The following is a 13,346-nucleotide window of genomic DNA, read 5'->3' as shown; positions in this document are numbered from 1 at the left end:
CTAACGTCTTCGCAAGGGCACAAAGTGTAATTTCATGGAATTGCATGAATTCACTTTTGCCTAAGTAACTAAGATTGGGAATTTTATGAAAACATTTAGTTACTTTTATACTTCATTATACTTATAATGGAAGGTTTCGTCCTATCCTACCCGTTCGGCTAACGACCCTCCACTAGTCAAGAGTGCGGTGGGTAAGAGTGGATACCCATTCAATCGCCATTTTATATGCAATTTCCTTAAACACCCCTTATAGACCAGCTTCGTGAATGAGGCCTACTAACGGTAAGACTGAATTTTACTCATACATATATATAATGTTATACCTTTAATGTTATATATATAGTATAGGGTGTATTTTATACTTTTAAAATACTAGGTGGTCTAATTTAACAATTATACTTTTAATTCAATTAAATTGTAGACCTAAACTTTTATGGATTTATTAAAATTCTTTTAATTATACACTTTAATTAATTAATAAAACCATAAGGGTGTGATTTGAACTTTTTCAAAACTATGCTAGGGTTTTAGAATTTAACATTCCTAATTAAACTTTTAATCAACTTTTAAATTCCAAAACTAGAGGGCAAGTTTTGAAACATTTCAACACATTAGGGTTTAGAATTTAAATATACATCAAAGTTAAACTATGTAATGAAAATTTAAATTCCAAAACTTGAGGGCAACTTTTGAAACCTTTTTCAAAACATTAGGGTTTCAACTATTTAAATTTCAAAACAACAAAACTTTTGGGTTCAAATTTAAACTATAAAACCTAAAGGGCAAAATATGAAACTTTTCATAACAAGAAGGATCAAATAACAAATAATCTAAATTAACAATTAATCACATAATTATCCATATTTGATTTATTTAATGATTTCTTGCAAAACAATTTATCAATTTAGTCAAAATAATTAATCAATTATCTTATAAGGAAACAATTATCTTATTAATTGATAAATATCTTCAATTAGATCAAAATTATAGCCAAATATATCATATAATTGGATTAATATTGATCTATCATGATAAGGTAACTATCCATAAGCAAAAACAACAAGAAATCGCGAAATACCCTCCATCTGACAAGTTGACTTGTCGAGTCAGGCTTGGACTCGGCGAGTCTGCATGGACTCGGTGAGTTCAGCCATGGACTCGGCGAGTCCAGCCTCCAGAATCCAAAAAATCGAATTTTCCAGCCATATCAAGCATCAATACAATAGAAACCAGTCTAGGCTCTGATACCACTGATGGGTTTTTGTCATAAGACATCCTATGTGCTCATACAAACCCTAATGCTTGGATCTAGGTTTCTCTATTGTACATGCTTTGAATCCAAGACTATAAACCCTAATTCTAGCATATGGAAATCAATATTAACATATAATTAGGTTTATGATATTACCTTGATTGTTATGTAGCAATAACAATCCCAATTCCTCCTTGAATTGACTTTGGAAGGCTTAGAGTCACAAGTGTAACTCCTCTAATGGCTCACAAACACCATAAGCAAGAGGATGAAGTGGAGAGAGGTTAGAGGCTGCCCAAACTCGTGTGAAACACTAGAAGGTTGCTTAGCCACGTTTTTGGTCCTTAAGGGATCTATATATAGTGAGGCTATTAGGGTTATCTGACAAGGAAACCCTAATTTGGTTGTTTAAGCCCTAAGCAACCCATAGACTCCTTTAATCAAGCCCTTGGACGATTTCCGTATGGGCTTCCCATAAGAATTCGTCCACCTCTTGATTTAAGACAATCCATGGCCCAAATTGCAATTATCTTATAATTACAATTCAAGTCCCTTAAGTTTAATTAATCTCTTTTAGTCACAAAACTAATTACCAATTAATTATTGACTAATATTAATTAAACAATATGATTTCTCCTTTAATATATTATTCCCATAATATATTAATAAATCATATTTAATCCTTTCTCTCCATAATTCATCCTATCAAGTTGCTTTGGTGAAGAAAACCCAAAAGGACCATGCACCATCGGATCAAGTACATACCAAAATAGTTATGGACTTAAACACTAATCCAACAGAAAATTCCTCACAACCTCAATGGTGTGCAGCAGATCACGGTAATCAATACACATTCGCATCGAACCATCCTTCTAGACAAACAACATTGGAGCACACCAAGCAGAGGTACTTGGTAAAATAAAGCCTTTCTCAACTAATTCCTATAGTTGCATCATGATTTCCTTCTTCTCAGTAGACGCAAGTCGATAAGGATTCTTTGCAATCGGAGCAGCACCAGGCACAAGGTCAATTCGGAATTCTACTTGCCTATCCGGAGTAAGTCCAGGAAAATCATCGGGGAAAACATTAGGATAGATAGGGCACCCCTTTGATATAAATTTACGAGCTTTGAGGAAAGAGATAATTTTTAAGATTCTTTGTTCACCGTAGACATAAATAGGATCTCCCCCTTCAATAGGAATGTATACCATCTTTTTGTAACAAAAGAGTTCTGTGTGGTTCTTAGATAACCAATCCATGCAGAGAATAATATCGAAGTTGGGCAAGGTGTTAGGAATCAGATTAGCAAGAAAATTATAGCCTTCAATTTCTACAACAAAATCCCTACAGATTTTATCAGCAAGAAATGATATACTTCCCGTAGTATCTATGTGAAATGGTTGCGTGAGTGCATAGCAAGCAGTTTGAAATGAATGCGCAAATTGATGAGACATAAAAAAATCTAAGGCACCATAATCAAATAAGATGTGAGCAGTTATAGAATTGACAAGAAATGTACCCGTCGTAACATTCGGGTCCTCTCGTGCCTCCTCTGTGGTAAACTGAAATGCAGGGCCCTTAGCTTTTGGTACCTCCTCCTTTTTAGTTGGAGTATTCTTTGGTTGTTAACAGAATCTTGACTTCCCGTCACTTGGCTAGTAAGAGTAGGGCAGAAACGCTTCTTGTGGCCAGTATTACTACATGCATAGCAAGTAACATCCTTCCTTGGGCAAGCTGGCTTTATGTGACCCGTTTCTCCACATCCATAATAGACAACAGATTCCTTGTCTGTTTTGCATTGGCCAGAATGATTCCTTCTACAAACACAATATGAAGGAGATTGAATAGAAAAGGAGTGTGATCTACCACAACCACGAAAAGCACTTTGAGATTGCACATACTTGTTAGGTTCAGATCGAACAAATTGAGCTGGTGGGATAGAGGGAACAAGAACAGTTCTTTCAGTACGTGGATGCTTTGGAATAGTAAGAGTGGAACCACGTATTTCTAAGTCATACTCGCGTCTTCGAGCATAATCAACGACTTTATCAAATGACAGAATATCCAGATTGACAATGAAATCGTGGATTTCGTGTCGTAGTCTCTCCATGAATAACTGAATTTTCTCGTCTTCAGTTGGGATATACTCTGTAGCAAACCTTTCTCTTTGATTAAATTGAGTTTCATACTCATTCACAGTCATTCCGCCCTGTTTAAGCTCGAAGAATTCCTTCTCTAATTTCCTCCTCATGTCTAGAGGACAGTAGTTCCCAAGCAAACGAGTTTTGAACATTTCCTAAGATATATTCTCTAGGTTATACTCGTTGAGAGCTTCATATGTTGCTTTCCACCAGACCAATGCTTCTTCGATGAGCATTACAGAAGCATAATTAGCTTTGTCTTCATTATCCCCATGAGAAATACGGAACACTTTCTCTGTGTTCTGAATGCAAGTTAAAACAACTATGGGATTAAGGACACCAGAAAACTCTGTAACACCACTACTGTTGAACGTTTTGAATGAAGGGTGTCTTGTCTCTCCTTTTGAAGATTCTCCGGTGACTTTCTCTTTGCCTTTATCATTATTCTTTTTGTGTTCTTCGAGAGTCTGCCAAATAACACTAGTGAGTTTACCCATTAGTCGCTCCTCACGAGGGGATACTGGAGTGTCTCCTTCATCAGGACGAGTATCTCCACCCACCTCTGGCGTATGGCTACTCACCTGTTCAACCATTGCTCTAAAATTTGGAGTAATATATTATTTTAGAATATTAGGATTTATTATTACCTAATACTTTACTTAAGTCCTGTGGTTTGTATGCATATACTTACAACCAATCCGTTCATATATTGAACTTCCAATTGCTTAAGTCTAAATACCAATTCATGGGATTTAGTTCACTTAAACTACTGCTCTGATACCATTAATTTGAAATACCCTCGTTTCCATATTTGAAACATTATTACTCCAAAACATGCTACATGCATATTCACAGATAATAATTTACATTGATAATTTTTTTTACAAATGACTGGATACAAACCAACTATTACAAAGTGTTGTATATTTCACAACTACCCAGGATACTATAGTTTTATACATACATGAGTACAAAATACAATAGTTTCAAACTATTCAAAATCTTTTATCAGTATATAACTATACTGGTTTCTTATCTCCTACAATTGTTAAACATTAAGAGGGTAAGCGGTGATGCTTAGTAAGTTCAATAATAGATACAATATAACGTTATGCTATATATATTTACATCAATATGGCAAAAGAAAAGAGGAACAAGGAAGAACAAAGGCATATGTGAATCATGCAATAAGCTTTCCATATCAATCGATGATTTGATTCAATGATATACAATCAATAAGACATAACAATTTCAATACTTGATATAATTCAACAACGCTTCGGCCCAAATGACACATAAGACATACAATTTCTAATTAAACATTTTACTAGATTTCAGGCTTTCAGCCCTATCTAACTTTCTGCCAATGCCATAGAATAGAAGTCATTCTCTTACGAGACATGCTCTACATGGCCAGAGGCTACATACCACTAACACCGTGAATCTAAGTCCTTTTCACATATCACACGGTCAAAGGTATAACTTTGCTACCAATATAGCATGGAATAACAACACGAGATAATAATACCAAAAAGCACATAACACATATAACACATAACATACAATTGTTCCTATGTATTGAACTCACCGTGAAATAACCGACGAATAAATGATAATATGGGCATCACTTCGGCTCTAAATATGACTTTCCGTGATGAAACTGGGGATTTTAGTTGAAAATCGTCTTTACTCGGGCATAGTTTCGACTTGAAAATATAATTTTCTCGGGAACTCCGGAGCGTCGGGACTTGCTTCGGGTATTGGGAATGATATCGGGGTTTCCGGGGGTGTTAGGGAAAAGTGGGAGAGAGTAGAGGTGAAAGATGTAAGAAAATGTAACATAAATCCATAGACCCTTGGTTTCTATTTATAGTGTGTGAACCTGCTGACTACAATGGGCGTAAGTCCTTTGTACGTTGGGCGTACTGCGAGGCGGCTCAGTACGTGGGCGTACATGCGAGGTGTCTTCTGATCGGAACCCGGACTTGGATGTGGCAAGATTTTGCAATGCATGTCACCTCGTGCGAAGAGAGAAGGACGTGGCCAACTTCTGACCCTGCATGCGAACGATGAGCATACAAAGTACGCTGGGCGTACCCCATTCGGGCCATTTTTGAAGTTTGTGCTAAAAACATCAAAAATTCGTATCTTTTGCATACGAACTGCGTTTTTAACGTTCTTTACATGCATGCATAGGTGAAATCATGCTCTAAAAATTTTGTTTAGATTTTGTCAGCAAATTTTGATTTAATTTTAATATTATTATTTTTAACAGACCGGGACAATAAAATCTGTTAAAAAATCATAACTTCTTAATCCAATGTCCATTCTCATCTGTCTTTTTAGCGTTGTACTACTATTGACGAGACATTTGATTCTCGTTTAGGTCGTGTCGGCTAAAAATCACTCGAGCTTTATTTCGAGTTTTTAGTTGTCTACTACTATATCGAAACTTAGAAAAATCATAATTTCCTCATACGAAGTCAGATTTGGACGTTATTTTTATGAAAATTCTCGGTTTAATGAATACTACGAATTTCATTTAGATCATATATGCTAAAAAGTAGTTTATCGAAAACTCACTTTTTAAGTCATTCGGCGTCGTGTCGGTTTTGTCGTGGATCTTCGATTGGTCATAACTTCTTCGTTATAACTCGGTTTTCGATTAGGTTTTTGCCTAAATGTTTCTAACGAAATTATGTACAGATTGCAATAATAAAACTTTACTTATTTAAAATTTTATATATTTTTGTTAAATTTCAATATATGTCTTTTGATTGGAATCTCAGAAGACTTCTAATACTTTCTAAGTGATTCTAAACATAGTTTTACTTCAATTATAATAAAAACTATCTTGTTAGAACTCAATACTCATAAACATATAATATTTCATAATATTATTCACTTTTTAAAATTACAAAACACGATTTTAAAACGTGTATGTTACAACAAGCAATGAAGGTTCAGGCGCAAGCCTGATCGTACAAACCCCAAGGGTGAAGAAATCACTTACGCGCAGAGGTTCGATTTCCAGTTATCAAACAACGAGGCAGAGTATGAAGCGCTCTTAGCATGTTTGAGGTTAGCCAAGGAGTTTGCATGAAACAACTAGCGGCTCTCGCCGATTCGCTACTTCTCACAAACCAAATAAATGGGACGTATGAAGCAAAGGACCCCAGGATGCAGAAATACCTAGACACAATCTGAAACTTAGTCAGCACATTCAAAAGTTTTTCAATAAAACAAATCTCCCTGGAAAAAACGCAAGGGCGGAAGCTCTCAACAAGTTGGCCTCTACTTCGTATGACAATCTCACAAAAAAGTGTCGGTTGAAGTACTCCCGGAAAGAAGTATCAACAACCAAAAGGTTGATACAATATCGTTCCCTATAGAATGGACCAAACCCTTTGTTGACTACTTGCGCCATGGCGTGCTTCCGGACGACACATAGGAGGCGATAAAATTCAAAATCAAAGCACCCCGTTTTGCAATTAGGGACAATTAACTTTACAGAAGAGGATACCTAAGCCTATGGCTCAAGTGCATCTCTAAAAAAAAAGGGTCGTACGTGATGGCTTTTGAGAATTCTAACTCTCCTATGGTGTGCATGCAACCCTATGTGCCTTCGATCTATGTTTTCACTATTATACATGCAAATATACAAAATTCCAAAGCATCATCCTAACTAGCATATTACAGTGTGACTATACTACAAAAGTCTAGTTAGATGACATACCTTTTGATGGAGCTTGAAGTCTTGAACCTTTAAGAGCTTAGCCCCAATAGTTTGGAAGCCTCAAATGGAATCACACAACACCAACAACAAATAGAATAACTTAAGAAGAAGGTTACTTTGGTTCTCCCTATGAAATCAGCCCTTGACCTCACTATGTGTATCCACTAATGTCATTTCATGAACCATGGGATCCTTTAAATAGTGTGGCTTATTAGGGTTACACCATGTAAACCCTAATGTGCATGACTTTCCATTTCCTTCATGATCCATGGGTTTTAACCTCCATGGAGTATCCATGGGTTACCACATGGGTTAAGCCCAACATGAAGGACAATGGATCACAAACCCACATATATAAGAATTAATGATTTACATAATCAATCCCCAAATATTTAATTAGTCTCTTTTGATCATACAATTAATAACAAATTAATTCTTGATCAATACTAGTTAAATAATATTAATATATTAGAACTTATAATATATTGATATAAATCATAAATAACCTTTTCTCACTTATTTATCCAATTGTTCTGATGCCATGCAACTCAAATGGACCATGCTACTCTCGGGTCAAATACTTACCAATAATAGTTATGGGCTTACACATCTAATCCAACAGTCTCCCGCTTGGATAAGTTTAAAACTATTATTCAAGTATGACTCCAAGATCCCGACTAGCAATCATAGCTCTTAAAGCCACTATCAAACTTAGACCTAGTCAAAATACGTGTCCATTAGACAAGAGATCATATATTCCTCCATTCTAGATATCATATGGACTGAGACATTGATTATAATCATTCTCTCTTTTCATATGTTGTTTCCCGATTTTCGATTTATGACGACTGACTAACTAAAAAAATCAAATCAGTCCAGCCTTGGCCAAGCACATATGGGTGTCATCACTAAATCATTGAGGGGCCCACAGATATCGCTTTTATCACTCCAAGGGTAAAAGGAATAGATAAACTTTGACCCAAGTGCTTGTTGTACTTACTCATCAAATCACACATAATGATATGTTTTATAACACCCAAGTTACTAGTTGCGTTTACATATGTCAATGTGCAACCAACTCGCAACTAAAACTCACACGTCTCCGTTTGAAGAATATAAGAAATTATCGTCCCATGATCACTCGTGATAAAATCCATGAAGTGATTCAAATGAGCGTGGGTTGAACCCAATACTCGAATCTCATTCCATGAGCACTCATGAACATTGCAGCCGCTTTGTCCCAAAAAAAAAAAACAGACCCATTCATGACAGTCTTGCCTCAATACCTACTTCTAATGTATCATCGACTGTGGATGGTTTGAATACCTTAGTTATTCGGGAATTCAAAACATGCAAAGTGAAACACAAGAATAATTGAATCCAATATGGTCTCAAAACTTATGAATATAAATAAAGCACCTTTTATTTAATCACCATATTGATTACACATTATTCATTGCATAATGTTTCAAATAATCAACTTAATACTTGAATTAAAACGATAGTTATCCCATGCTCCAATCATGCACACTATGTTTTCTAAACAATAGCTATGGCATACTCCAAGTATGCACACTATGTTTGTCTATGATCCTTACTTTATGAAATAGGTCAATTGAACATGATTCCAATGATACTCATTTCACAATCCCAAATCCTTACCGTAAATGTAAGAATACCATTTTTTTTGTCATTTACTGTAATCTGTTAAATTTTAAACTCATATGCATTGGTCCTCTTGTAATAACTATGCACAAAAACTCACAAAGACTTGGCAATAGACATTACAAAGTATTCCAATGGAGATCAATTCCATGGAAACAAAGTCTCACATTCAAACTACATTCCTTTGAACATCCTTCTGGCATTAAGTTTTTCTAATCTTACACAGATTTTGAAGAATAACTTCCTCCTATGGAACCATTTTCATATTCCCATTTTGATTCTTACTTCTAAACAAGAGTTGCCTAACTTCAGAATAAGTCAATATGGTCCCTCTCCAAAATATTACACCATACTTCTAACTTTCCATGAGAAACCAATCTTAGGTAAACCTCAGATTTTCCTTGACAATTGCTTAATCATTTCAGTCATATCTGGTTCTCTGCCTTTTTTTTCCCTCTTAATGCCCTAGGCATTTGGAAAATTTAGAACGGATAAGTATTATGGAACATGTAATCGATCCTATATCTGAAGCGTACAAGACACGATTCATGATGTCTCACATAAAGACATCAGACTTGACTAGTCTTTTGCTACAATATTTCTTATAATTTTCCATGTTCTCATAATTCAAATTATGAAAAAGGGATGTCCTAATCATAATCGAAATTTAGAACGCAAATAATGTAATCATGACTAAATTCAATTATCATAATAATTATTATAATTAACGAATTGAAACTTTTGTTTTCTATAATTAACATTGCTAACTTGAAATATTTACCATAATTAATTATGTTCCCACTAGAATAGTAATTATTATCTTACCAGCATAACACTTATGCTCCCACTAGCTCTGACACGTACTCAGAAATCAGCTGGACTTCTAGAAATCGATGCTTCATTGACTTTTATTACCAAAGTTCAGATTTCTGATAGAAGATGCTTCGATAAAACTTAATCTAAGCTTCTCAAAATCATACACCTTTCCTTAGATAGCTCACATGTGTGTCTGAACAATTATGAAGAGGGATGTCGTAATCATAATGTTTAGACCTTTTGCAATTCTCACAACTCAAACCATGAAGAGGGATGTCGTAATCATGATCGAATTTGAGAATGCAAACATCACAATTATTATCTCCTTCAAATATTCTTAGTGAAAGTGTTTCCTCACCATCATTTTCATGAATCGAAGACAAACCTTATGACACTTAGATTTTAAGGTGTATGTGTTCCTATCCATGTGGAATTTTCAAAACCATAATCACAAGACAAGGTTAGTGACAAATTCAAACTCATATGGACTGAATTTGTTCAATCTTAATTTCTTGCAACTTGGCAGCACAAGGGCCAACCATTACTTCCAAGTTGTTATGGACACAATTGTGAACTCATAGAACTCGCATACATAGTCAATTTTACCGGAATAGGCACAAAAACAAGAATTATGTCAGCAAGATAGGTTATAAACCTCAAGTCATGTGCGAGTGATAAACTACAGGTTTTATTCTTGATTAGTTCTTGAAACTCTTTCAGGATCTTTAAGACTCCCACTGACCTCTTGGTATATAAGTTTCTCTTTGTCGAATACCATTACTTGACAACAAATATTCAAGAGTTAGTTCGGATTATTATCAAGACAAACACCTCACATAATTGGCCTTAGTTGGTCGTTGTTTTATCTAAAATATCACAACTTACCAATTTCAAATGTACAAGAGTTAAAAACATTTTACTCTACATTTGACAAGTGTTATAAACCTTCTTTAAGATATGTCACTCAAGTTACAATCTATGACTCTAAGAATTGTTTTGGAGTGAAGTAGGACTCATCTGTTGGATTAATGTCTAAGTCCATAACTATAATTGGTAAGACTTGACCCGACCCGGCATGGTCCATTTGGGTTGCATGGAATCATGCATTTGGATAGACTATAATGAGAGAAATAAGACACTTATGGTTATTAATATATTATAAGTTCTTGTATATTAATAATAAGAATAATAAGATTATTTAATTTGTATTGATCAAGAATTAATCTAGGATTAATTAAGTGATCAAAAGAAGACTAATTAAATATATGGGTTGATTATGTAAATCATCCATACTTGTATAATGGGCTAATGCTCCATGGATAATCAAGTTGGGCTAAAACCCATAGGATGGTCCATGGATGCTCCAAGGTGTATTTGAACCCATGGATCCAAGGAAATGGAAAGTCACGACAATTAGGGTTTACCCTAATTGTAACACTATATAAAGATCTTATTCTTGACAAAATCGGCACAAGTGAGAGTAATAGAAGGGCTAGCCGATTTCATGAAGTGTATAATTCTCTCAAGTTATTCCAAGTGTATTCGGTGTTGTGTGAACCATTTGAGGTGTCACACTTGGGGCACTGGGCACTCAAGCTTCATGAAGACTTTCTACATCAAAGAGGTATGTATTCTATCTTGTTACACTCATTGTTTTGTATGCTAGATTAGGATAATACCTTGGAAGTTCTTATTTGCATGTATAATAGAGAAAACATAGATCCAAGGTATTTAGGGTTGCATGTACACATAGGAGTGTTAGAATGCTCAAAACCCAACAGTGGTATCAGAGCCTAGGCTAGTTTTCAATTATACTTGATGCAAATTGCTGAAAAATGCTGAAAAACTCGATTTTCTGGCTTTCTCGGCACTAGAATCGCCGAGTCCATGAGTAAAATCATCCTACTCGCCGAGTAGGTTCATGCACTCGACGAGTAGGAGCCCCAGACAACATATATTCGACTTTTTTTGGCTAGAAATGGACTTGGAACATTACCCTAAGTTGTTTTTGAACTTATAAACTTGCTTTTGATGTGGTAATGTTCATGCTAATCCAATTTCAAAGATAATTGACAATAGATTCATGTTTTGAATTAGTTTAGTAATTAGGCTAAATATATGAAAAAGTTTGATTTGAGTTATCTTGTTCTTAGCAGTTGCTTAGATTAATAGAAAGTTATGTGAAATTATTGTTTTCAATCCAAATTAAGCTAAGAGTTGATTCTAAAATGTGTTTTTGTAACTTGTCCTCAAGTTATATGAAAAGTCACATTTAAGTTTCATAAAACTCGTAAAAGTTGGGAATGGTTACAAAAGATGAAGAGTCTTGCCCTTAAGTTATGGAGGTTCAAGAGTCACTTCATTAATAAATAAATAAATAAAGTGTAACCATAATTAATTCCATAAGTTATAAAATAAAGAAAAGTAATTCTTTTATTAGTTTAAAGTCTTCCATAACTTGTCCTCAAGTTATGGAACTTGAAGAGTTTTTGGATTAAAACTACTTTAAACACATAAGTTATGGAATTAATTAGTTTTGAATAGTTTCAAAACTTGCCCTCAAGTTTTGGAATTTGAAAAGTTTTCACTTATGAATACTTTAATTCCAAGTTAGCCCTTAGAATTTTAAAGAGTTAAAATTCAACCCTTATACTTTATAATATTATAAGTTAATAATATATATGTATAAGAGTAAAGTCAGTCTTACCGCTAGTACGCCTCATTCACGAAGCCGGTCTATAAGGTGGGTATAAGGTTGTTGCCTATAAAATGGAAACTTAATGGGTGTCCACTCTCACCCACCGCTCGCTTGACTGGTGGAGGGTCGTTAGCCGAACGGGTTTGACAGGACTATAATTCTCCCTTCATTAAAAGTATTAATGATAAATACTAAGTAACTAAACTCTTAATAATACTCAATCTTAGTTACTTAGGAAAATGTGAATAAGGTGCTAATCCATGAAATTACACTTTTCCCTTTGTTTAAGTCGGTTAGTGGAGCGTGTGTGGTTAACTGGCACACTAACTCGTATTTAACAAGGTAGGCAAAGGGTAACTTAATGTTTATCATAGTATGATGGAGCGTGTGTGGTTAACCGACACATCGATTGAGGGGTAAACACTTAAGGGTACCAAGTAATTTGCATGGTTACTTCACACCTTGTATTGTGATCCTCGGCATCCCAGTCACAAAACCTGAAGGGCACACTCGAGATTGAAACATGCCATTGAAAAGTTAAATGAATCTCAAAAGATCTAGGAGTTTCAAATCCAATTATAACCTAATAATACATTTCGTTTATCTTGGTGGAAATTGGTGAATCGTCATTCACCTACCTTCAAATATTTTATAGCTTGGATTATGGCATCCCTCTTCTAAGTTATAAAATAGTCTGTTGGGTCCTAGCCTTAATATTTCATATTGGGTGTCATATTAAGGACTTAAGATCAACTATCTTGAATATCTCCCAAAAGATGTCTGGTTTAGACATTTATGATCTTCCCAAATCTCTTGAAACAAGCTTTCCTAAATGAAGATGATGTCCCATGGAAATCATACTTCTTTCACCTCCTCCAATTATTCTCCCTAACCCACAAGTTCAAGGTCACTCAAAGCCCTATTGGCAAGGCAAGGTCTAGGTGTGATCACATCTTGGAGATGTAGTCACATATTGACAAGCCGGGAGAGTTGGGTGTCAAACTCTTGAGAAAGTTGGTGGTTCAATCACTTTCTAAG

General features: G+C 35.0%; 1 protein-coding gene across 1 annotated transcript; it reads right to left on the bottom strand.

The window, feature by feature from the left end:
* Positions 1-2,193: 2,193 nt before the first annotated feature.
* LOC128132964 (uncharacterized) lies at positions 2,194-3,503 on the bottom strand. Its single transcript, XM_052769984.1, has 3 exons — positions 3,154-3,503; positions 2,845-3,069; positions 2,194-2,596 (listed from the first exon to the last, which is right to left on the bottom strand). Exons 1-3 carry the CDS (start codon positions 3,501-3,503, stop codon positions 2,194-2,196), a joined length of 978 nt encoding a protein of 325 aa, XP_052625944.1.
* Positions 3,504-13,346: the final 9,843 nt, after the last annotated feature.

This window comes from Lactuca sativa, chromosome 3 (genome assembly GCF_002870075.4).
Source record: "Lactuca sativa cultivar Salinas chromosome 3, Lsat_Salinas_v11, whole genome shotgun sequence".
Classification (NCBI taxonomy): Eukaryota; Viridiplantae; Streptophyta; class Magnoliopsida; order Asterales; family Asteraceae; genus Lactuca; species Lactuca sativa.
This window is presented reverse-complemented; position numbering and strand designations above follow the sequence as displayed.